Source organism: Petaurus breviceps, unplaced genomic scaffold (assembly GCF_028583685.1).
Source record: "Petaurus breviceps papuanus isolate PSGF00001 unplaced genomic scaffold, PetGlider_PUasm1.0 173, whole genome shotgun sequence".
Taxonomy (NCBI): Eukaryota; Metazoa; Chordata; class Mammalia; order Diprotodontia; family Petauridae; genus Petaurus; species Petaurus breviceps.
The window spans coordinates 10,123,871-10,147,626 of record NW_027185759.1 but is presented as its reverse complement, the minus strand read 5'-3'; the positions used below and the strand labels follow the sequence as shown (position 1 = coordinate 10,147,626).

The following is a 23,756-nucleotide window of genomic DNA, read 5'->3' as shown; positions in this document are numbered from 1 at the left end:
CAGCAGCTTGGATCAAAGTATTCAGATGTAGAACTTTGCTGGCACTAGCCCTGATGCCCCCCCATGTCCTCCCTGGCCTCCTCTGGCAGGCCATCCTCACACTCCCATCACATGGGGAGGCTACCCTTTTTGTGGGACTGCTGAACTTGCAGACCATGTACCTTACTTTAGATGGTCGCCTTGAGCGTGAAGAAGCATGTAGGTTGTATTTGTATTGTGGAAAGTAGAGGAATGATGCCCGCCTTCTTCTGCATTTCCCACATGATCCTCTGTAGCCACCTCCTGAGGGAAGTGACCAGTGTGCTGTGTACTTTGGCTTTATTTTGCCAACATTCTCCTGGTTTGTTGTCTTTTTCCTGCTAATTAGTGCCAGCAGGGGGGCCTGCCCTTCTTAGTACATGGATTGCCTGCCTGGAGGCTCCTGATCCTTTCCCTTTGTGCTTCCACAGGAGTTTACCAGCTATCTTCAGAAACATGACCAGGTTCTGACAGAGCTGGAAAAGGCCACCAGATGCCTCAAGAAACTAGAGGTGGTGTATAAGGAATTCGAACTTCAGAAAGTGTGCTATTTACCCCTCAACACTTTCCTTCTCAAGCCCATTCAAAGACTGATTTACTACAAGCTGGTTCTAGGGCGGTTATGCAGACACTACCTGCCAGGCCACCCACACTATCCTGATTGCAAGAGTAAGTCTGAGGGAAGCTCAGAAAGACAGACTCGGGGTGGGGATGGGGGTGGGGGCTGGGATCCACCTGCACCCTTAGGGCGATGGGGGCCCCAGTAGCCCCTCCCCTGTTTCACCAGAATGTGCCTGCCACTTCAGGTTCACCTCGGGAGCTGGCTCCAGTCAGTCAGTTGTGAGCTTTGGAGAGTGAATCGGCATCTGTGTCTGAAGGTCCCCTCCATGCGAAAAGGGGCAGGACAGGAGTGCTATTCATTTCATCTTCCTTTAAAATGCAGTGACATTCAAGGTCGGCCAGATGTGAAAAGACTAGCTTGCCAAGGAAATGTTGGCACTTTAGGAGATGTGCAATGTTGCGTTTACTCTGAACATATTCTCTTTTATTTTTAGCAAGCTTCCCTTGTGCTTGCCCAGGGAGGCATCCCCCTGCTCAGGATGGTTACCTTCACAAGGCATAGATCTCTCTGCACAGACTGGGCCTGGCGGGCTGCCTGCAGCCCACACTGCCTTAGCTTAATCAGGAAGCTTATGGCCAGGGAAAGGGAAAGGTGACCACCCCCTCTAAGAAACCAGCAAGGTTGGCGCTGAGAAAAATCCCTGGGGAGCCACAGGACTGTCACCAGGTAGTGACCCTGGGGACTCCAAACATGCCACCTGCTGGGGTGAGTGGGTCATGGTAACACTTGTCACAGCGGTCCTGGTATTTCTTTGGGCTTTCACCAAGGCCTCCCATGCACTGGAAAAGGAAAGCTTTGTGCATCAGTAGAGGGGAGAGTACTCATGGAAATGAGATCATGAATCCATTAAAGAACTTACAAAGTGTGTATTAAACACAACTAAGGGTCCATTGAGGAGCCAAAAACAATATATGCCACAGTCCTTGCCTCAAGAATTTATATCCTTATTAGAAAACAGTATCTTAAACCCATGAAACAAGATATTCCATAAGGCTTCTTTGAGATGTAAAACTCAGTTATACTATAAGCATATTAAATTAGGGAACGGTATAAGAGAATATATAATCAAATACCAGAATATGTGGTATACATATCACAATGAATGGTGAGTAAATAAAGAAGATTATCAGGGAATTTCATGCATTAGTTCAGACTCTGTGCTAGAAAAACTGGGAATATAATGGGCATCTATAATAACATAAGCTGTGCCCAAGCTGTCAGGACAACAAATAGATACTATAGATCAAGCCATTTAAAAAACTGCCTTGTTTTAAACACACACACACACACACACAACAACAACAACAACAACAGTAGCACCAGGAGCATTTGGATTTGCAGATGAATTGTTTCAAACATTTAAAGAATAAATTATTTCTATGTCAAAACATTTTCAAAAAAATGAAAAGAGCCTCCGATCTAATTCTCTCTGTGAAACAAATATGGTACTGATCCCCAAATCAAGGAAGGATAAGAAAGAAAAAGAGAAACATAGACCAATATCTTAAATGACTATTGCGATTAAAAAAAAACATTAATGTAGTGACAAATAGAATGCAGTAATATATCTAAAAAGAGTCATTCATTATGATCAAGTTTTATTTGTTTAAAGAATGCAATGATGATTCAGAGTTGCAGAAATGATTAGCATAATCATATCACTAAGAGAAAAAACTTCTGAAAATATTTAACATCTGTTTAAGTAAAAAGCTTTAAAAGACATAGTGATAGATGGTTCGGTAATATGGAAAAATGTATCTGAATGCAAAAGCCTAGAATCGTAAATAATGGAGCAATCTTAGAACCCTATCCCTTAAGAATAGGAACAAAGCAAAACTTGTCACTGTTAGAATTATTATTCTTCATAGTTCTAGAAATACTAGCTATCAATAAGACAGGAAAAGGAAAGTAAATGAATAAATATTAGTTTTAAAAAAGAAGCCAACATATCTCTGTTTATGGATAATATAATCATATTATTTACAAAACCCCCAGGGAATCATTAACAACAACAAAATTAACCTAAATAGCTTCAGATCAGGAGCAGGACTATAAAACAAACACAAATAATCATTACCATTTACGTAGATCACCAAGTAATAACCAGAAAGAAACAACAGAAAAGAGAAATATAATCCAAAACATTAATGAACTGCATTCAATAATTGAATTCAACAACCTTCCCTTCTTCTCGCCTTTCTGAATACTGTTGATGGTACCACCATTGTCCCAGGCACACCAACTCCCACGCTCAGTGCATATCTTCCTTGATTGTTGGCCCTCACCCCACATAGCTAGTCTAGTTTCCTGGGTCTTGGTACAGTGCTGACCCTGTCCTCAGGGAGCATTCTGGGAGGGGGTGGGGGGCAAGGAGGAGAGCTGTCACTCTTGGGGAGAATCTGGAAAAGCCTTTGGAAGGATGGATACAAACTTGGTTCTTTTGTGAAGCACGGATGATAGTGCCTTTCAGAGAAGGGCAATCATCTGGGGAGCTTGAGCCGTGAATGTGGGGCAGGAGAATGTGGACTCTGCCATGTCCTGTTCTGCTAGGAAGTATGAAATAGCAGCTGCCACCTCCACCTCACTTAGCCCAACTCCTCACAGTGTTGGGGGAGGGACTGATTATCACATGAAATGATACAGATCAGGGACTTTGCAAACCTTAAAGTGCTGGGTAGATTTTCTCTCACCAAATGTTTATATTTGTATAAAGAGTTTTGGTTTTTTTTTTTGACCCAAGCTACTAGTTTGAACTTTTTTCTTTCCGTAGCAGGGCTTTTTAGCCTGGGGTCCACGTATCTGTTTTTAAAAAATATTTTTATGGGGTGGCTAGGTGGTGCAGTAAGTAGAGCACCAGCCCTGGAGTCAGGAGGACCAGAGTTCAAATTTGACCCCAGACACTTAACACTTTCTAGCCCATGTGACCTTGGGCAAGTCACTTAAATCCAGTTGCCCTGCCCTCCCCCCCTCCAAAAAGCCAAAAAATAACTTTTTTTTTATAATTATATTCAGTATACTTGGTTTTCTTTGTAATTTCATGTATTTTGGTTTTTTGCATTTAAAAAGTTTTTCTAAGGGGCTCTTAAGGCTTCACCAGACTGACTCCAAAAGGTACCTGGGATACAATAAAAGTTTCAGAACACATGTTCTGTAGAGAAAATTACAGTTGACTTGGAAAAATCAGCCACTCCTGATTGATCCTTTGAAATAGGAAAAATTCTTTTGACTGGAATGCCCCAACGGCATAGAGGCTTAGGGAAATGAGGTGCTGCCCAAGCCAGGGGGCTGGCTCGCTGGGGACAGGGACAACTCTAGGTGCCACTTGTTAGGGTGTGTGGCACAGTGGCTGTCCCTGTCCTTCCATTCCAGGGGCGCTCCACCAGATCTCAGAGATGACATCACAGCTGCATGGCAGCCTCCTCCGCTTGGAGAATTTTCAGAAACTCACCGAGCTGCAGCATGACTTGGTCGGCATCAACAACCTCGTCATCCCAGGCAGGGCAAGTGCCTTTTCGGAGCCCCTCCATGACTAAACTCTCCTTTTGAAATGGATGACACTGTTTGGTTTTAGAACCAAAGAATTGTAAGGGTTGCCCAGGGACTTTTCCCTTTTATATGTGTTAGAGTTCTCATCTCTACTGAAGCGTGTTTATGTAGATGCATACACATATGTGGGAGCAAGTTACCTGACTGCCAGGGTACCCAGAGAGTTCCATTAGGGCAGTCAGTGATTCCTAAGCCTGGAATGCAGAGTGCATTTAGGACAGAGGGCCTTGGACTGCAGATGCTGTCAGTGACACCCTCTCTGTGAGAGCAGGCCGCAGTGCTGAGCCTTTGCGTGTACAGGCATGTGCATGCGTGCCTGTGCATAGATACCTCCCCCAACCCGAGGGGACCTGGGGGGGGAGGGGGAGGCAGAGTAAGTGGAGAAAGGCCACCATGCTCAGGAAATGGATTTGGTTGGAAAACACAGGCTGTTTGCATTTCCAAATTATTCTAAGACCCCACCACTGTCCTTGAGAAATCTGTATTCGCAGTCAGATCAAATCATTCATTGAGAAAACCCCAAACCCTTGTGATCTCAGGGCCTCTCTCTAGAAGCTTCCCAATTTCTGAGTTGGGTGAGTTTCAGCATAGGTTGGTTTTCAAATCTCAGCAGTTTTTTATTGGTTATTTACATCTGGATTTATCCATGGAAAATGTTTCTTTCCAAGTCAGGACATTCTTGGATTAGTTTTCAATTTGATATGTGCTCAGGGACAATAAACTGGTTTTCATATTAGCCTAAAGAAAACATTCACACCTGAATTCCACAGTGAATCTGTCCTCAACCCATCCCTTATTTCAGAGCATCTCTGCCCCTTCCCTTCACTAGCCCAGCTGTATATAAAGATCCAGGCCCGAGCTCAGGACCTGGTCAGAGGTAAGATACAGATGGAGTAGAGCAGAGTCTGTGTGTGGCAGTGATGGGGCTCAGAGCTCAAGCAGGAGGAAACCCTAGTGCTTGTGCAGCTCCAATGCTCTATCCTGATTGTTCACCCCCACATGAGAAGGCCAGGCTGGGCCCTCTTTCAATACCTCTTATGCTACTCCGGAAGCAACAAGGCAGACACTCCTGTTTTATAGATGTCTTTTCAGGTTTGGAAGGGGCCTGGTGGAAGTTGCTCCCAGTCCAACCTGTCCCTGAAATCCCCTCAACAACCCCAAGAGAAGGGGCCCCCAGCCTCCTCCCAAGGCACACACTGGACAGGCATCAGCATCCCTCCTTTCTGTAGAAGCCAAGGAGTGACCCTCTACTGTCTCTGGGCTCTGGCCCAGAAGGAGAAGGGAGGGTAAAAGTAGCTCCTGCTGACTTGTGGCCTAAATGGGCCTTTTGGACACCCTTCTGCCCCACTGGGCCAAAGAGACATCTTCCTCTTCCATGATCCTATAAGCGCTTGAACACAGCTATGCCTCTTCTGCAGGCTGAATAAGTTAGTTCAGTTGATCTTATGTGGCTTGAGCTCCAGGCTGCTCACCATTCTGTTTGTTCTCCTCAGCACTTTTCTGGTCTTTCATTGTCTTTCCTAAAATGTGAGACCAAGAGCTCTAGAAGAAGGCTGGCAGAGGCACATTTATGACTCGCTGAACTTTTGGTCCATTGAGACCCCTAGATCTTTTTCAGATGAATCCCCCATCTCAGACACTCCTAAAGCTAATTCTTTTTCAAACCTAGATAGGTAGAAGCCTACATTGATCTGTAGTATGTCTTCTTGCTAGGTTGGGCCTGACTTTGTGGCCTATTAAGATCTTTTGTAGCCTGACTTTGTCAATCCAGGATGGATGTTCATGATTCCTAGCTCCTGTATGTCACCTGAAAATTTAATAACATGCAATCTGGGCCTCTTTCCAAAGCCCTGAAGAAAATGTGAGTTGGCACAGAGCCAGCAGAGACCCGTCCCCAGGCCACCAATGACGGTGCTTTAGATCTGGACTTGCACCAGTTCCAGATATCCCCTCCTCATTCCGTCTGCCAGCTCCCATTTCTCCATCTGCTCACAAGGAGAGATGGAAGGCCGAGCTCAATCTGAGTGAATCGTCCCTGTGCTGCTCCCCATGTGACCTGTGTAGTCAGCCCGCCCAGAGACTCAGGGCTGCTCCTGAGGAAGCCTGGAGGGAAGGTCCCCTGGTGATTCAGTGCAGAACCAGCAGAAACCATGAGGGCAGCATGCTGCTGGCTTTGAGAAGAGGCGTAATAGTGAACACAGAAGGATACACACCCAAGGCATCTGCTCATTCCTTACAGTCTCGGGCCTCCAGGAGCTGCCTTAGAGTTGGGGGGATGGGGTGCCACTGCCCTTGGGCCCTGTATGTCTCTGCATGGTCATCCTCGGTCTGGAGGGGCAGCGAGGCACTTCCCTCGGTATAGGGCCAAACTGTCTCCTTTTGTGCCTCAGGAATTTATCCGGGAAGGCTGTCTGTACAAGCTTACCAAGAAGGGCTTCCAGCAAAGGATGTTCTTTTTGGTAAGTGGTCCCCTCTGGGCTTGGAGGGGGCTCGGGTTCAGGACCGAGAAGGCCCTGCTGGGGATTCCCAAGAAACAGACCAATAGCCAGGTGGAATTCTTCTGCCCCACTCCCTTCGTCTTGCTGGTGATTCTAGTATGTGAGCATGTTGGTGACAATCCAGGGACTGGCCTTTCTCCCCACCTCTCTGCAGTCGGCCCAGGCCACTCTCCGCACACTGCATGGGTGCTCCTCAAGCCCACCTGGAGTCTCCTTTCTCTGGCCCAGAGACAGCGGAGGTCACCTCATGATGCTGATGACTGTCCAGTGTGTCTAAGAGGACTCTCACCAGCCTGTGCACACACACCCTGCAGCCACCAGTGTCACAGTTTCCTTAGAATTTGGGGGCAGCACATCAGGGACCTCCAGAACCAGCCCTCTCAGCCTCCCTAGGACCCGTGGGCCTCGCTTTGAGTGCACGGGGGTCCTGCCCAGGTCTGGTCCTCAACCCTTCGTGCCTTTCCTGCCTTTCAGTTCTCAGACATGCTGTTATACACAAGCAGAGGAGTGACGGGGACCAACCATTTCAAAATCCACGGTCAGCTGCCCCTGCACGGCATGCTGGTGAGTAGAGCTGGGCCAGGAGGGCGGGGCCGCAGCCACTGCTGCTTCCCAGAAGGGCCGAGCCCAGGCCACCCTGCCCATGTTCACAGTGACTCTTGTCCCCTCTGCTTGCTTTACAGTTAATAGTGCTGGACCCACCGGTGAGTAAGAAGGGAGCCTCAGCCACGAGAGGCCGTTGGAGTGCTTGACCTGTAGCTTTGCCTCCTAGACCCAGAGTAGACTTGACCTGGGCAGTGCTTGTGACCAGAAGTAGTAGGCCGTGTGGCCTCGAGGGGAGCCGTGGGGTCCTGAGGGGAGCCGTCAGGGCCAATCCTCACTCAGCTCGTCCTTGTGCCCACAGGTGGAAGAAAGTGACAATGAGTGGTCTGTGCCCCACTGCTTCACCATCTATTCCGTCCCAAAGACCATCGTTGTGGCTGCCAGGTACACTCTGGCCATTCAGTGCCCAGCGGGAATCAGACCAGGATGGGGCGGGGGAGGGGGCGGCAGCAGAATGAGGAGCTCTGAGGTAAAGGGGCGTCCAAAGTGGAGGCCCTTGACAAGGGTCCCCCATGCGACTCCTTCCTTCCTCCCTGCCCCCTCCATGCCATGGTTGTTCAGGGGGCCACGACCTAGGGGCTGAACGCCAGTGATAGGACACCAGGGAGTGCCATGGTGACTAGCCTGGTGATGCTGGCCTAGTCACTGAACCTCTGCTGGCCTCAGTTTCCTTATCTGTAAAAGGGAGTAATAATAGCGCCCGTCCACCAGGGTCAATGTGAGGATCAAATGGAATAATTGTGAGGTTCTTGACACAGTGCCTGGCAGACAACCAGCACTGCATAAATGCTCATTGCCATCCTCTCCCTTCTCTTCCCCTCCCAGAAACCTAAGAGGTTACCTGTAAGGCCCCCTCTGCCCTTCACAGCTGGACTTAGAAGTCCCCAGCTTGCTCCACTGAGATCAGGGAGTTATTTTTACTTCTCAGTCCCAGACAGCTGTCCAAGCCTGATGGGGCCCTGGCGGTCTGCCCAGGGGTGGCCAAGGTGGTGAGGCAGCCATGTGGGGACTTGGGAGGAGTGCCCCAGGCAGTGCTGCCCTTTCCCTGTGTCTGTGGGACAGCCTTGTGAGCCACCTCCTCTCTTTCTTGTAGCACTCGCCTAGAAATGGGCAAATGGATGGACGATTTAAGCCTCGCCATTGAGGTGGCCAAGTCCGGGGACAAGCCCTTCGTGCTTCTGGACAGCTGTGGGAGCAGCAGCTCTGTCCGTAAGTGCTGTCACCCTAGTCCAGCTCTGGAGTCGGGGGGCCTGTCCCAGCTCACGGTCCTCGTGTGCCTCAGCCAGCCAGCCAGCCCCCGTGCTTCTCTTGCTAGTGGGTGTGGAGGAGCTGAGCATTTCTTTGGTCCCAAGAGTCGGTGGAAGGCCCTTCCCCAAGCTCCCTGCGCTCTGTGGAAGCCTCCTGCACGCCCGGGCTCCCATGGGGCCCCTTGCCCATTGGAGCTGGCCAGCACTGCTGGCACGTGCGAATGCCCTGGAGACTGTGTCTGCTCTGGTTCCTTCAAGGACAAGCCCTGGCCTCCCTGCCCTGGGGCTCAGCCGCTGCTCCCTTCTCCTCCCCCAGGACCCTCTGGAGAGGTCTGTCTAGAACAGGAATCAGAAGAAGATGCTCACTCCTCCCATAGCTCCCTGGACAGGCAGAATCACCACCGGGCCAATGCCACCATGCACGTGTGCTGGCACCGCAACACCAGCGTCTCCATGAGTGACCACAGCGTGGCCGTCGAGGTACCCGCTGGGCTCACGCCTCACCCCGCCTCTTCTCACTGTCTGCCTGTCTCACTGGGCTCCTGGGGAGCCTGCCCGCCACCCCTGAGCCCTGGGGCTTTCCATTCATTTCTCATCTTCTCATCTCTGTGTTGTCAAGGGGGGAAGAGGCTGTTGTGGTGCAGCCCGAGAGCAGGGGCCAAGCCTGGCCTAGAGGGCGTTGATGAGTGTGTGTTTAGATGGCACGTGCAGCGTGCAGGCACACACATGGGATGGGGAGCTGCTGTGCCTTGCTGTAGGCCAGAGGGTGGGGGGACATGAAGGTGTCTCGGCTCTTCACCCTGCCTACTCCAAGCGCTAACCCAGACAGACATGATCGCCTGAGGTCTCTGAGGGGCCGCTGCCCCGATAACTTCTGGGCCCAGAGCTTCTCTGCCTCCTTCCCGTGCTTTGCATTGCACCCACAATCATGCAAAGGGCCTTGAAGGTCATTTCACTTGGTCCCTTCATTTAATAGGGGAGTCAGTGGAGGCCTATGGAAGCGTTTGTCTGCAAAGCCCAGGCTCCTTCCCCATGCCAGGCCTGCCCTACCGGGTGCCCCTTGGCCAGGCCCTCCTGCAGCACAGCCGCTTGTGATGTCTGTGCTGCTTGGAGACAGATCACTGCTTTGTTCTTAGACGTGGGTGCACAGAGGAGCCCCCTCCCTTTAGAGATTCTGGGTGAGGCCCGCTGAGCTGGGCTGCAGAGGGTCCCCATGTGGCCCGGCCCACCACGGGAGGCATCGCTTTGAGCCTGCCATCTCCTCATGTCCCTGGGAGCCTCTGAAGGGCCCTGAAGGTGGACAGATGGACGGACGGGGCCGATTACACTTATTTCTTGAGCCGGAGCTACTAAACGGCCTCATTAATGAGGACAGTTGGCAAATGAGGGGAGTGAGCTAAATTAAATTGCCTTTGCTCTCTGAAATTCTGTGAAATTGTGGGAAAATGAGAGTTCAGTTAATCATTTTGTGCAAAGCATCCTTATTGCCAATTGTCATAGAATCATCCCTGCCTTCTAGGCCTCTTTTCTACTTACGGGGGCTCCCTATTTCCTACAAGGAATTGTCTCCCCCAGACCTTATTGGGTCAGTAACTTGGCTCCTGGGCAATGGGATCAGTCGAGATGCACCCTCCGCCACCAGCCTCTGGGGGAATCAGACTTCCTGAAGGTGTCGGGCACTTTGGGGATGCTTGGGGAAGACTCCCCCAACGTAGGAAGGCGGCTGGTGCCCAGGCCAGGCCGAGTTGGCCCCCCGCGTTCTCCCTGGGGTTTCTGTCCTCCTAACACGTCGGTGTCACATGCTGTCAGTTTCGTTCATGCTGCTAACCGGGGCTTTGCTTGCCGTCAGGCTCTGCGGCTCTCCTTTCCCACAGGCTCAGCCTGAGCCATGGCCATACTCTCTCATCTGTCCCCGCTCACTTCTCTGCTCTCTTGCTGTTTCTCCAGAGCTCCCTCCTCGCTCTTTGCTGGGCCAGGGCCCCAAGGCCAATACAATCACCCATGTGTGCTGGTACCGGAATCACAGCCTCTCCCTCACAGATTACCTGTGCATGATTCAGGTAAAAACTCCGGTGACTCCATAGAAGTAGAAGTCTGCCTCTCTCTGGGGCACCTCCGTGCCTTCAAGGTTGGAGCCCCTCATGGCCGTGGGCAGGACAGGCAGGGCTCCAAATGGCAGAGTCACCGGTTTCTGACTAGGTGGGGGGGCTGGCTTGGCTTCTCCCCTTTCCTCTGGAGTCTGTCTTGTCCTTGTGTCTTCTCTCCTTGTGGACCTTTGTTCTTGTCTCCGTGGTGGGTGGCCCTCGGGGGGCTGGCTGCCGGTCCTGATGGTCGCCCAGCTAGGAAGGGCTAGATTCCAGACTGGAGCCCAGACCTCATGTGCCCGGTCAGCCCCTGCTGCTCGCTGGGTCGTTAGATGTCTGTGAGCATGTCCTGTGGATCCTCAGTGTCTATGATGGAGCTAGGAGGGGGAGTGGACCTAGGGGAGGGGGCTGGCTGCCACTGAGGCCTTCACGAGGTGCTTGTGCTTGTGCCCTCCCAGAACCAGCTCTCGGGGTACCTGCTGAGGAAGTTCAAGAACAGCAGCGGCTGGCAGAAGCTCTGGGTGGTATTCACCAATTTCTGCCTGTTTTTCTACAAAACCCACCAGGTACCAAGAGTGTGCACAGGCTGGCACTGGGGGATGCAGGGGGAGGGGTCCAGGAAGCCACAGTCAGCTCACAAGTCTGGCAGAGTGATCTGGGTGCTGTGGCAGAGGGGGCAGGGGAGGCCCCTGGGGTTCCTAGAGCACTGCATGTGGCAAGGGGGCTTTAGCCAGTGTCTATGGGCTGTTTTTCAGGACGATTACCCGCTGGCCAGTCTTCCCCTACTGGGCTACACGGTCAGCATCCCTGGGCAGGCCGATGGCTTTCACAAGGATTTTGTCTTCAAGCTTCAGTTCAAATCCCACGTCTATTTTTTCAGGGCTGAGAGCAGATACACGTTTGAGAGGTAACTTCCCTCCTGCTGGGCTGGGGTCTGTGGTCTGTTTTGTCTCCTGTCCAGGGCAGTGTAGCCAGGGAGCATTGGAGGGGTTCAGTAGCCCCCTGCTGACCCCCTAGAAATGCGCCACCATGTCCCCATGTGGGGGGAAGGAGGGCCATCTGTGCATGAGGGCTTTGGCTCAGGGCTTTGGCTCAGGGCCAGCCCACAGGCCCTACACAGCTTTTTAGAGATGGACAATCGTGGGTCTGGAAGGGAACTGTTGATGGCAACACCTGCCTTTGCTTCTTTCTCTGACACTCATTTTCCTGGGACCTTGAGGAGGCACTGTCCAGTCACCGGACTCTCACCATCTCTCTCCCAGGTGGATGGAAGTGATCAAGAGAGCGACCAATTCTCCTGGGAGAACCAGCCTGGTGACAGCCAGTGATAACAAGGACGCCCATAGCAACTGACGGGAGGCAGCAGGAGGGGAGGCTGCGGCTGGACATTAATAAATGGAAATGGGCAAGGGCCATGTGCTGGAAGAGGCGTCATGGGACAGGGAACTGGGATGAGAGGAAGAGGAGAGCCAGGACCTAGGGGTAGGACTTGTCCAAGGTCACCAGGACAGCATCTCAAACTCAGACTGACTCTACCTCCCCTCAATGAGAGGCACATGATTCTAGGTTTGCAGGGCCAGGGTATCTTCCCCAGGCTTCCCCTACCCTTGTAGGTAGTCTGGGTACACACAGGGAAGTGATGCTCAGGGTGCTTGGAAAGGCAAGCTTGGGGGCCCTTGGCCCCTCAGGTCCCTTCCGACTTTTTGCTGTTCCCGTTCCCTGAGTATGACAGGCCTGGCACCTCAGGCAGACATGTGGGGGACTCTGACCCATGCCAGGAGGCTGGAAGGTCCCCAAAGATCACTTGGTAGGGTTGGCAGAACTTTACTGTACGTTGATGTTGGAAAAGGATGTCAGATGGACCAGGCTCAGCTTGGAAGCAGCCTTTGAAGGCGATCTTGATTTGTTTTCTTGTCTGTGAAATGGGATGAATCATGCCTGTCGCCTCCCTCCTAGGTGAGGGGCGAGGATTAAGGAAAGGACAAAGTGTTCGACATTTTTGGACAGATGGGTGCTAGCGTGATACAGGTCTGGCCAAATTAACTACACGTCACCCAACCCCTGGGGCCAAGTATGTTCCCATTGTGGGTATCATTTCACTCATGCTCAGGACACAGGCACCTGGGAGCCCTTTGGCAGAGTCTGAAGGGGGCTTGGCAGTGGCTTCAAAGGCAAGGCCCCTCCCCAGGTGGAGGGAGGGAGCCTGATTGTGTGGCTGCAGCGCCATAACGGAGGGCATAAGCGAGGGCGGAGTGGGCTGGGGGGTGGTCTGCACTGGGAAGGGCCCGGCTCTCAGACACCCTCTTAGAATTCTTCCTTCAATGGACACCTTTCCATACCTCTTAAGAGAAGCCAAAGCCCAGATCTTCATGTTCTGTTACCAGTGTGTCCTAACAACAGAAGGTCCACTATGAGTAAAACGTTAATTTATTACTGAGCACCCTTTTTTCATAAATTGGATTGAGCTGTACAGATGTGTATTTGCTAGACAGACCTTGGTTACAAGTTAATGCGTGTACATGTAGTTAGAAATAAACACCATCTCACCAAACACAGCTTGTCATCTTTTTTCAGGTTAGGGACCCTACCCCACTACTCATGAAGAAAGTACTTTGAAAGGTCATTTTCTAAGGTCGATGGTCAAACAGGACCTGCCTCCAAGGCTGTTTTCTCATCCATTACTTGCTCACCCCAGCAGCCTGTTTGAAGAAGCAGGATCGGGTTGGATGGCCAATGGGGAGACCACGGTGGCCCCCCTTGGAGCACTGTGACCAATGACCCAATTTCACTGAACTATCCCTGGTGCCTTTGTGGGTCCCCAGGACTAAGGAGGCAGCTGGGGGAGGGTCCTGCCAGAAGTCCTCCAAGGACCCACTCAGTGCTAGCCCTGCAGCAGACTGAAGCCCTGGGGGTGGGGGGGTGAGGGGAACCAGCAGACACTAGCACATGGTCTCAGGTCATTTCTTTATTGAAAGCGGCCGGTCCCTTTCAATGCTCTTTGAAAACCAACATCTTTACCTTTGAATACTGAAGGAAACAGAACAAACCATCACCACCAAAACCCCCTCCTCGGGGGTGATTCTGGCGTGCAGAGAACACAAGGGGCCTGATTAAATACCACAAAGGCATCTACTACCATCACAAACAAGACAAGGTCTGAGCCCCTGCAGGAGACCAAGTGTGCAAGGCTGGGGAGGAGGATTTGTCCTTCGCTGGCCTCATTCGCTGTCGGCACGGCAGGGGGTGGGGAGGGACGCGGAGTTCCTGCCCCGCCCCCCAAACATGTCTAGCATCCCATCAGAGGCAGGGCAGTGGGCTGCTCTGGGGCCGCTGAGGAGGAGATCCCCTCCCTGCAAGGGCAGCAGCCAGACACCAGACAAAAGTTCTCAACTTTTCCCAGAATGTCACTGATGGCGACCAGTAGTTGCATTGAGCTAATAGCCAGCCAGCTCTGACTGCCCCATCCCACCCCTCCCCAGGGGCGGGGATCAGCCCAGCCTTTCACGACCTCCACTTAGAACAGGAAGAAGACAACAATGATGAGGGAGGATTACAAAACGACAGTGGCTGTCCAACTGGTGTGGAGCCTGGCCCAGCAGCTCCTGCACCGGGGCCTGGATGCAGAACCCAAGGGCTTTGAGGTCAGTTCTTAGAAAGTCGGGGGGAAAGCCCACGCTGGTCTCCCTCCCCACGCCCATCAGCGAGCCGACGTCAGGTGGTTCCTGCTATGGGAGAACCTGTGGGGGGAGAAAGCTGTGTCAGGCCAGCCCACACAGGCTCCTCCGTCTGCCCGCTGGAGACCCCCCCAACTTCTGGCCCAACCCAGGCACTGTGCCCCAAGGTTCTCAGCGGCAGGCCTGCCACCACTGCCACTCCAGGGTGACTCACCTCTGGACCCGCTCCACCAGATGTGCTATCAATCTGTCGGAAATACCAGGGCAAGACTCCTCAGCAAGGCTGAAGGCATTCTCCAGCTCCTCCATGGCCCCCACGTTGCCTCCATTCTGCTTGTGCTTCTCTTTGAGCTGCACGAGTCAGTCAACAAGCATTTATTAAGCACTGGCCTTACTGCTGCTGTGCAATCTTCCATTCTTCTGGGTCGTGCATGCATTTATTTTTGTGTTGTAATCATACTACTTGGAATGAGTTGAAGGGGTTCTTTTTCAGCACCAAATCAGCCATTTGGCTGGAAAGACCCCAGTTCCTCCTCACCTTCTGCTTGGCTCTTTCTCCTTTCTGCCTTGGTGACCAGTGGCTACATAAACTGTGGCCCTGCAAAGCTGACTGTGGGACGTGACCTCCTGATGCCTACAGTCAAGCCTGAACTGCCCCAAGCATGTGTGATTTCATTCCCTCTTCTCCCTAGTCCTTCCTTCTCTTCTAGGAAAGGGACAAAAGCAGCAGCATGTTCTGCAGGCTTCAGTGGTGTCCTCTGGGTCTCACAGCAGCCCAGTCATGTTCCCTCTAGGCACTGCCACATCATACACCTTACTTGCTCACACAGAGCCTGCCAATGGATACTGTGGCTCTGGCCAGCTATCTTCGAGCTGGCAGTGGCCACAAGTGTGCCTCTGCACCCAAGCGTAGGACAGCCCTGGGCCCCAGGGCAAGGCTGAGTCTCGGAAGGCAAGGACAAGAGCCTGCCTTCATCCTGGGCTTTCCCTGCCCATCCACAGATCCTGGTCCACTGAGAAAAGGGAAAGCAGTCACATAATAAGCAGCCCCGTGCACAGGAATGAGAGCGGGCACATGCACAATGACCACCTGGCTCCAGCCAAAGGTGGGGCTGCCGTTTCTCCTCCCAATTGCCCCTGTCCCAGGAAGAGCAAAGGGACACAGGGTGCCCTGCCCCCGGTCTCACCTCTCCGAAGACGGGCCGGACGAGAGTGGCGAGGCACTGGGACCGCGGCTGCCGTTTGATGGGCTCTGCAGACTGCCAAGGGAAATGCATACTGAGTGAGGGGCAGCTACCACCTGCCTCAGTGGGAGCCAGGAGTCCGTCTCAATACCCCCCTTCAATCTCTGATGGCCTGTGTGAGGCCATTACTGAAGGGTGCCCTCCCCCACAGAGGGGCAGGAAGAAGAAAAACAGTCCTGTGGGGACCAATGGGACACGTGAGGGAAGCCGAAAGTGGGAACGCCAACGGCAAGCCGAGGACTGGCTTGTGCAAGTGTGTGACGACAGGAGAGTCAAAGGCAACGAAGGAAGGACACACAAGAGGCTCAAGTCAGGAGAAAGGGGCTTTGAGCACCCTCCACACCAGGCACCACAGGCAACCCTGGAGGCAGCGGGAAGGCTGTGCTCTCCTCTCCCCTGCCTGTGGTCACACTTCCCCAACACTAGCCACAGTGTCAAGACTGGCAGCGCCATCACTCTGGACGCTAGAAAGGTCTGAGCACATCAGCTTTGCCCAGTGCCACATGGGTAGAGCTTAGTCTGCAGCCACGGTAATGTCTCTGGATCTTCACAGCAACCCCAGGAGGGGACGTGCTGTTACTACCCTCATGTCCTGGCTGGGGAAAGTGAGGCAGACAAACGTAAAATGACTTGCCCAGGACCTACTAATTATCTGAGGCTGGATTTGAACTCAGGTCCTCCTGACTCTAGCCCAGCGCCCTATGTACTGCACTACCCATGTGCCCCAAAGATGAGTTTCAGCTGGCTTGGATGAAGGTGTGGCTGGCACGGTCCCTCATTTTGCAAGCTGACACAAAGTGGAGACCTTCAAGGGTAATGAAATGAAATTCAGGAGAGGAGACTGTGGAAGGTGAGAGGGGCTCTGGGGGGACTCAGCCAGAAGCCGCAGTCAGACCAGGAAGCCACCTGGGGCCTGGAGAAAGGTGCTGAGGAGTTCCCAGCCAGCAGGACTGAGCGCTAGGGAAGGACAAGGGGAAGCCGTGGGGCACAGTCCCTGACTGCGGGGGCCCAGGAACCTACAGCACACACAAAGGGACAGGGCTGACCCCAGGGGATGAGGCCTTGGCCTCCTGGTCTAACCCCTGCCACGCTCCCGCCCTATCTGGGCCCAGTCTCTGTAAACGCCTGACCTTCTGTGAGGCCTGCAGGGCCATGCCTTTGTGCAGTTTGCTGTGGGGGCTTGGGCGAATGGTTGGGGGGAAAGTCCAGATGGGGCCCTGGTCACCATCCTCTGCATCTGCATCACTAGGGAAAAAGACAGCCTTCAATGACAACAGATCCAGGCAGAGTGATGGGTGGAGACCTCCCCCCGATCCCCAGGGACAACACTCAGCTCCTCCTTGCACTCCCGACCCGCTTCCCTGAACAGGGGATGACTACAGCTTGTGGCCAGGGCCCAGCTGCCCCAGAAGCCGTGGCTCCAAGGATCCCAGAGGGGAATCCCAGCGGGGCAGGGCCCTCTTCGTACATGTCAGAATCCTCGGAGCTGGAATCCTCCCCCCGACCCTCCGACTTCCAGCGCTTGTAGCGGTCAATCAACTCCGTGAGGAAGGAGGTCTTCTTGGTGTAGCGTGTGATGAACTTGTGCTTTAGCAACTCCCTGGCTGCAGGCCTCTGGACAGGGTACGAGGGGCCAGATGAGGCAGGGTTGGCCTGAGAAGGGCCCCACCCACAGGGGTTCCACTGGTGCCAGAGGTGAGGCTCCCTCAGGGCAGGGGGGGTCTCTCCCCTTGGAGGACACCTCACACGTTCTGAACAAATGAATGCTGGGCTCGGGAGGTCCCGCTCTGGGCCTCCAGCAGTAGCCTGAGCCGCCCACCTGTCACCCCAGAGCATTACTCAGGTGTGGGTGGTTACCCTCCATAGAAACCCAAGGCCACAAAGCTGAAGGCATCCTTGGCACGCCTGGGGCCCACGGAGGAGTCGAGGATGACCAGGGCAGCCAAGGGGCACGGACCAGGCGCATACTCACAAAGCGAGGGTCCTTATTGAGACAAGCTTCCACAAATTCTTTGAAGGGCTTGCTGTGGTGCCCCTCCAGGGTGGGAGGGTTGTTTTTAGGGATCAGGAAGAGAACTCTCATGGGATGAAGGTCTGAGTTGGGAGGCTCTCCTTTGGCCAGCTCAATGGCTGTAATTCCCAGGGACCAAATATCTGCCTGAAATGAGAATTCCCAAAGGACTGTAGGTTTCAGGCGGATGGCTCGTGGGTCACAGAACAAGGTCCTCCTGGAGTACTCATTCTCAGGCAGTCCCCCAGCCCCGACTCTCCCACTCACTTTGAAGTCGTATGCAGACTGCTTGATGACTTCCGGGGCCATCCAGAAAGGCGTCCCCACAAAGGTGTTCCTCTTGATCTGAGTGTCGGTGAGCTGGCCGGCCACACCAAAGTCTGCCAGCTTCACGTCTCCTTGCTCGGAGAGAAGCACGTTGGCAGCTGTTTAACAAACAAGGCAAACAGAGCTGGGGTGTTGGGCATGTTTTCAGTCAAGGCAACATCATGAAAGGTCAAAGAAGGAGAACTGGGACGCCAAAGCAGCCGGCTGCTCTGACTGCTCGGGTTAAAGCACCCTGGCCTGCTCTGCTCAGCAGCAAGGGGCTCCAGGCAGTGGGGGGGGGGGGGGGCCCCTCTGGGGAGCTGGTTTCCCAAGGCTGGGAGGACCAAGACTGATAGGCAGCTCCGCAGACCAGCAACCTCAGAGCACTCAGGCTTCTCTAGTCTCGAAAGATGGAGCCAAGCAACAACACAAGAATTGTCAGAGCAAAGATCCAGGGGCAGACGCCTGGCAGGGCCTTCACTGACACCCCCCAACCCACACAGTGACTCTGGATTTCGGGCTCTGTGAAGCAGTAGGGAGACTTCCTTTCTAGGACTGAGTCCTGCCTTCCTTACAGACCCACAGCCAGGAGCAGGCAGGACACAAGATGCCTCCTTGGCCTTCTCAGCAGAATGGTCTTTTCTACTGAAGTGAGTACATCGAGGTCTTTGTGACCATCCCACCCTTGGGAGAGCTCTTCAACTTAGCCCGTCTCCCCAGATTCAGTCACTATTTGCCACTTGAGACAAAGGACAAAATGTCTGTCAGGGGGCAGGGGTCACTTGCCCTCTTTACAGCACACAGGTTGGAGTGGAGGGAGTGGCAGCAGAGACAGCACCAGGCCTCCTGGAGCTGCTCGAGGACTTGGGGGAGCCTGCACAGGCACCTTCTCTTTGAGGGGCTTCTACAAAGGGAGTCCAAGGGGCCAAGGCAGTCCCTGCCTCAGGCCCTTTGCCCCTCAAACACCAATGGGACCAGGACAACTGCTGGTGCTCCTTTCTACATGAGAGCACACTGTGTACCCAAAAGCCACAAAATATTACCTTAACCAAGATTCAGCAACGTCCTAGAGGAAGGGCCCTCGCTGCCTTTCTCTCTGAGGTCAGAGCCCGTCGTCCCTACCTCCCATCCGGGCCCCTCGCTGCCAGTGTCTGCCCACGAGGACAAGCAGGAGCCCTGCTTCTGGGGCACTGGGCAGTCCAGGGCATGGACTCGACACCCTGTAGGACACCCTGTGCTTTTCTCTCTCAGAAAGAACCATAGAAACACCCTCTTTGGGAAAAGGGAAACCTTTGATGTCTCGGTGGATTTTCCTTTCAGAATGGAGGTAATCCAAACCCTTGAGGATCTCCCGCAGGATTGTGGCAATGTAAGTCTCCTCCAGAGGCCCAGGCTTCAGCTAGAGGACAGAGAGAAAAGAGTAGCCTGGAATGCATCTGGCCCCCACCCGGCCTGCCTCAGAGCTCCCAGGGCTGCTGGTGGGCCAATGCTGACGGCCTTCCCAGTGAGGCAAGGCCCCCGTCTGCTCAGCCTCAGTTGGTTTTAGAGCCCCTCCAGGCAAGCAGATGGGACTGCACCTACACGATGGGCTCCTGATTCCCCCTGCCCCCCAAATGCCTCCCATGTACTCTGTGGTGACTCTGTGGACACTTGCTCTGCAAACACATGCGCCTCCAGGATCATCTACTGACACATAGCAGGTGCCTAGTGCTTGGTAAGTGTGAAGGAAAAAGGCAGGAAAAATCAAAGGTAGGAAAATGAGAAAGCAAGAAAAAAAGAGAGTGAGCACAGTATAGGAAGGCACGGAAGAGCCAAGAGTCCTGAGGGCGGCAGATCCAGCTGTGGCCTCCCTGGACTTTGTGCCTATTAGGGCAACATCTCTTGAAGAATTACAACTTAGGCAGAACTTCTTTCATGCTCCCATTTTTAAGCCTCAGACACTATAAAACCATGAGATAAATTAAAAATGGTTTAGAGGGCCCCCCAAAAAGATTATTACCCTTACTAAAAAAAAAAAAAAAGCTTTAATAAGTTTTTATTTTATAGAAATGGAAACTGTGTAAAAACAAGGAATTCCGGCCGCTTTTTAAGTAAGCCTGGGCTTTGTTTCCCCCCCTCCCAACACTTGTGGGGCACAGAAGAGCTGGGGCTGCTCTGAAGGGGCCACTCTGACCTTGCCCCAGGCCACTGGGTTAGGTGGAGGGGGTGGGGGAAGTTTTCCCTACTTGTCTCAAAGTCCAGGGCCTCAAAATGTATCAAGATCCCATGTTCAAAGCCCTAAAGTCCCAGGACACAAACTGGTCAGTGACAGACACAGACAGACACACACACACGCATGCACACTCTCAACTACAATGGGCCAATCCCATTTTCCAACAGCGCAAGGTGAAAGGGCATGGCTGGCACCTTCCAGTGGCTCTGAGCCCTCAGTGGCTGGCTTCACCAGGCCCACTGACCACAGTAAAATCTCCCTCTCTACTGTGCCCAACCCACACCATACAAGTTCATAATCAGCTCCATTTCTCACCAGATCCAAGGCCGATCCACCACCCAGGTACTCCATGATAATCCACAGCTTCGTGCTCTACAAATAATTAGGAGAAAGCATTTCTGAGGAAGGGGAAAGGGAGTGGCCATGGCTTTCCCCTAGCAGCTTTCCCACCCAGCATCATCCCCTCTCTGACCTCCTACATCGCGCCCCTCTGCTATGTCACACCAGGTTTAATCTCTTAAGGGAAAGAAACTAAATCAGACAAGTAACAGGCATTCAGTTTCTTCAGCATTCATAAAGGCAGCACAGTGGAGGTGCTGCTGGCCACCAGGCTAAGTGGATCTAGACCCAAGCCAGCTCCCGCTGCAGCGTGCCTGTGCTACACAGCAAAGGAGAGAAGACTTGGCTTACAGAGCCACCCAGCTCCCCGGGGATGTAAGAAGGCAGGGAGACAGAACCTATGGGCCCTGAGGGAGGGCCTGGTCAGCTGGATGGGCCAGACTGCACACACGCCCCGAGCCAAGCCCTTCCCTCCCTGGGCCTCTGCTGTCTCAGCCCTGCCTACCCACAGTGGATGGCCCTGTGAGGAGGGGCGCTCCCTGAGGGCCCCCAGGCCAGGCCCCAGCCCACCTTCAGGTAGGAGCCGTAGTAGCGTGTGATGTAGGGGCTGTCGCACTGGCTCAGGACGGTGATCTCCTGCTGGATGTCCTCGATCTCGTCCTCGGCCTCCTCCAGATCAATGATCTTGATGGCCACCACCTCCTTGGTGCGGTTGTCAATGCCTTTGTATACCTCCCCGAAGGAGCCCTTTCCAATCCTCTCCAGCTTGGTGAAGAGCTCCTCAGGGTCTACACGGGAGTGCTGCAAAGAGAGGCAGGCGTGCCAAGGACCCTACCCCCCCCCAGGTCCCCGGCCCCCACAGCCGAGAACACCCAAGGCATTCGACAGCCACAGCCTTAAGTAGGCAAAACGACAGCAATCCTTGGTGGCACACAACCACCCACAGAGAAGGCACTAGAACCATCCCCACTGTATAGATGAGGAAACTGACACAAGCAGCAGCGCAGTAACTTGGCCAGTCACACAGCTGGTCATAAACTCCGCTCTCCGGCGTTCAGGTCTGAGCACCTTGCCGACACTGCCCACCTCACCCTGACCTGGCATTCACCTGTCAGGTCTACCCCTGCTCACCCTGGATTTATGGCCTGCTGCCCTTTGTACCCGCCAGAGCGGGCACTCTGTCAGCACCAGCTGATCCGAAGGGCACGGGAGGGGCAGACAAGCCATGGTGGGAGATGCACCTCTGAAGAGGGCAGGCCCCCTCCCCTCACGGCCTCTGTGTTCCCAACCGTCAAATGCAGAGGCCAGACTGTGCTCTCTGTCCAGAGGAGGGGGCTGTATGCACAGAGGCAGGAGGAGAAAGGGAGGTGGCAGCCGGAGCATCTAAACAGACCAGGCTGGAGCCGAGCGTTTAGACTGTGAGGTGGCAGTGGGGAGCAGACCCCCGAAGGTCTGGGGCTACTGACGGCTGGGAGAATGGTAGGAGGGGCCTCCCCAGACATGAGCGGAGGACTGCCTGACTCTCAGAGGCCCCATTCTTCAGGGCCTACCCCCAGGTTTCTTGCCAGGCAGTGAGGGAGCTGACCTCTCAGGCAAAAAGCCAAACCGCTCCTGAGATGGGGCTCATTTCTCCAGCAAGACAGCCCTAGTTCTTCCTCCTGGGACAAAACTGGGAGCTCGGATGACGGAGAAGGCAGGCTCCCACATGGCCTACAAAGAACCAGGAGACCTGGCACAAAGAGGGAGAGGCCTCCAGGGGTGTTCACCCCATGCGCTCATGGCCCCTGGGAGCTGCCATGAAAGATGACCCACCTTCTTCCACAGACTGTTCTCAGCCTCTTACCAGCTCTAACCTTAGATCCCCAAGGCCTTCATTTCTGGAGAAGCCACAGAAGCCACCTCAGGTTACCAATGACGCTTTTGCCAGGAGCTACAATTGGGGTGCCTTTAAGGTGCCTTGAACCAGGCCAGACAGAGAAGCTCTCCAGGGTCACCCCAAGGGCACCCACTCAGCCCTTGTCCAGCCAGGCCAGGTGTCACAGCCGGACACCCGGAGGCCGCTGGCTTGGGGGCAGACTTGGTGGCATCCCCATGCCTGACAAAGGCAAAGAGGGCTGCACTCTGAAGGTAAGGCCAGAAGACCAGGGAGACAAAGGGGTGACCGGCCCAGAGGGGGAGGGTGTGGGTCCGACTGACAGAGGGATGCAGAGTGTAGAAAAATGGGACTGAGGGACAAGAGGATCATGGGTGCAAGAAAGAAAATAGCAGTCACGGAATGACGTGCTAGGCACTGCATCAAGGGCTGCAGTCATCTCATTCGAGCCTGGCAAAAACCCTGGGAAGTAGGTGGCCTTAATCGCATTTTACAGATGAGTAAACTGAGGAAGAAGGTTTAAGTGACTTGCCCAAGGCACCGGACAGTGGACTGGGGCATTACCTGGGCAAGGCTTTCAGGGGCAGTTCCCGGGTGGGGCCCACCTCAGATGTCAACAGTATTGGGTCGGGGGGGGGGGGGTCTGTCTTTCAAGTCCTAGAGCCTCGGGGCTGAAAGCACAGCCCTCTTATCCTGAAGGCTGACGGGGCCTGGTCTAAATCGGTATTCCTGCCTGGCCACAAGAGGGCTATTTCCTGACCCGAGGGAACCGGTCTGCCCGGGGACGCCTGCAGCCCCGAGGCGGTGACCAGGAGAAAGCAGGCCGGCTGCTGGTCAGAGGGGGCCAGGACAGCCGGCACAGAACGGTGCTGGGAGGGCACAAGGCTGAAGGAGCGCACGGACGCTGCGGGAAGGCTACTCCGAGGCCGGACCCGAGGCCAGCCCCTGAGCGCGGGCGGGGAGCCGGGCCTCTCCTGGCCACCACGGCAGCCTCTGCCTTCCTGCCTGAAGAGGAGGCTGCGGAAGGGGGGCTTGGGCAGGAAAATAAGCCGAGGCGGCGGTCAGCGCGGCGGGGGCGGGGCCGGGCTCGGCTCCGGGCAATCGGCGCCGAATTCAGGGACGCCCCGGTGCAGGTGCCGGGGCGGGGACCCAGCGCGGACCGGCCTCACCCGGGGCCCGAGCATCCTGGGGGGCTGCCCCGCCGCCGCATCCCCGCCCTTACCTGCGTGGCGAACTCCCGCAGGTGCGCCATGGCTGCGGGCTCGGGCGTCTACACCGCGCGCGGCACGGCCTTCACACCTGGAACGAGGGGGAGGAGGCGGGATGGGGAGGCTCAGGCCGCGCCCCTCCAAGGTCCAAGGTCGGGGTGACCCCTGAGGGCGGTCCCCCGGGATGGGAGGCGCCGCGCCCGAAGAACTGGGGGAGGCCGGAAAGGTGACCTTGGGCCAGTCACTGCCGCCGGGGGGGGGGGGGCCCCCC

At 54.3% G+C, this 23,756-nt stretch overlaps 2 protein-coding genes across 10 annotated transcripts in view; one reads left to right on the top strand and one right to left on the bottom strand.

Annotated features, from left to right (window-relative positions):
- FARP2 (FERM, ARH/RhoGEF and pleckstrin domain protein 2) overlaps positions 1-13,169 on the top strand; it is a 112,695-nt gene extending 99,526 nt beyond the window's left edge. For all 8 annotated transcript variants that reach the window (XM_069083363.1, XM_069083366.1, XM_069083362.1 and 5 more), the window contains 10 exons: positions 450-687; positions 4,010-4,140; positions 6,577-6,645; positions 7,159-7,248; positions 7,589-7,671; positions 8,381-8,496; positions 8,851-9,014; positions 11,077-11,184; positions 11,374-11,525; positions 11,881-13,169. In XM_069083363.1, the coding sequence (XP_068939464.1) occupies positions 450-687; positions 4,010-4,140; positions 6,577-6,645; positions 7,159-7,248; positions 7,589-7,671; positions 8,381-8,496; positions 8,851-9,014; positions 11,077-11,184; positions 11,374-11,525; positions 11,881-11,971 (1,242 nt within the window). In that variant the 3' untranslated portion in view covers positions 11,972-13,169. The remainder of the gene's footprint in view (positions 1-449; positions 688-4,009; positions 4,141-6,576; positions 6,646-7,158; positions 7,249-7,588; positions 7,672-8,380; positions 8,497-8,850; positions 9,015-11,076; positions 11,185-11,373; positions 11,526-11,880) is intronic.
- A 401-nt stretch (positions 13,170-13,570) lies between these two features.
- STK25 (serine/threonine kinase 25) lies at positions 13,571-23,654 on the bottom strand. Of its 2 annotated transcripts, XM_069083370.1 has the most exons (12): positions 23,500-23,593; positions 21,990-22,114; positions 20,975-21,205; positions 20,381-20,437; positions 19,144-19,252; positions 17,815-17,972; positions 17,509-17,694; positions 17,005-17,150; positions 16,667-16,781; positions 15,480-15,551; positions 14,507-14,643; positions 13,571-14,355 (listed from the first exon to the last, which is right to left on the bottom strand). In XM_069083370.1, exons 4-12 carry the CDS (start codon positions 20,414-20,416, stop codon positions 14,316-14,318), a joined length of 999 nt encoding a protein of 332 aa, XP_068939471.1. In that variant the 5' UTR covers positions 20,417-20,437; positions 20,975-21,205; positions 21,990-22,114; positions 23,500-23,593; the 3' UTR covers positions 13,571-14,315. The 2 variants fall into 2 exon arrangements, with proteins under 2 accessions (XP_068939471.1, XP_068939470.1); XM_069083369.1 differs by lacking the exon at positions 21,990-22,114 and having other exon boundaries at positions 23,500-23,654.
- Positions 23,655-23,756: the final 102 nt, after the last annotated feature.

Coding starts and splice junctions, on each gene's coding strand:
- STK25 (XM_069083369.1), bottom strand. CDS start 23,529: ATGGCGCACCTGCGGGAGTTCGCCACGCAG. Junction 17,973..19,143: donor AATCCACCGAGACATCAAAG/GTTTCCCTTTTC, acceptor TTTGTTAAACAG/CTGCCAACGTGCTTCTCTCC. Junction 17,151..17,508: donor TCAATAAGGACCCTCGCTTT/GTGAGTATGCGC, acceptor TACCCTGTCCAG/AGGCCTGCAGCCAGGGAGTT.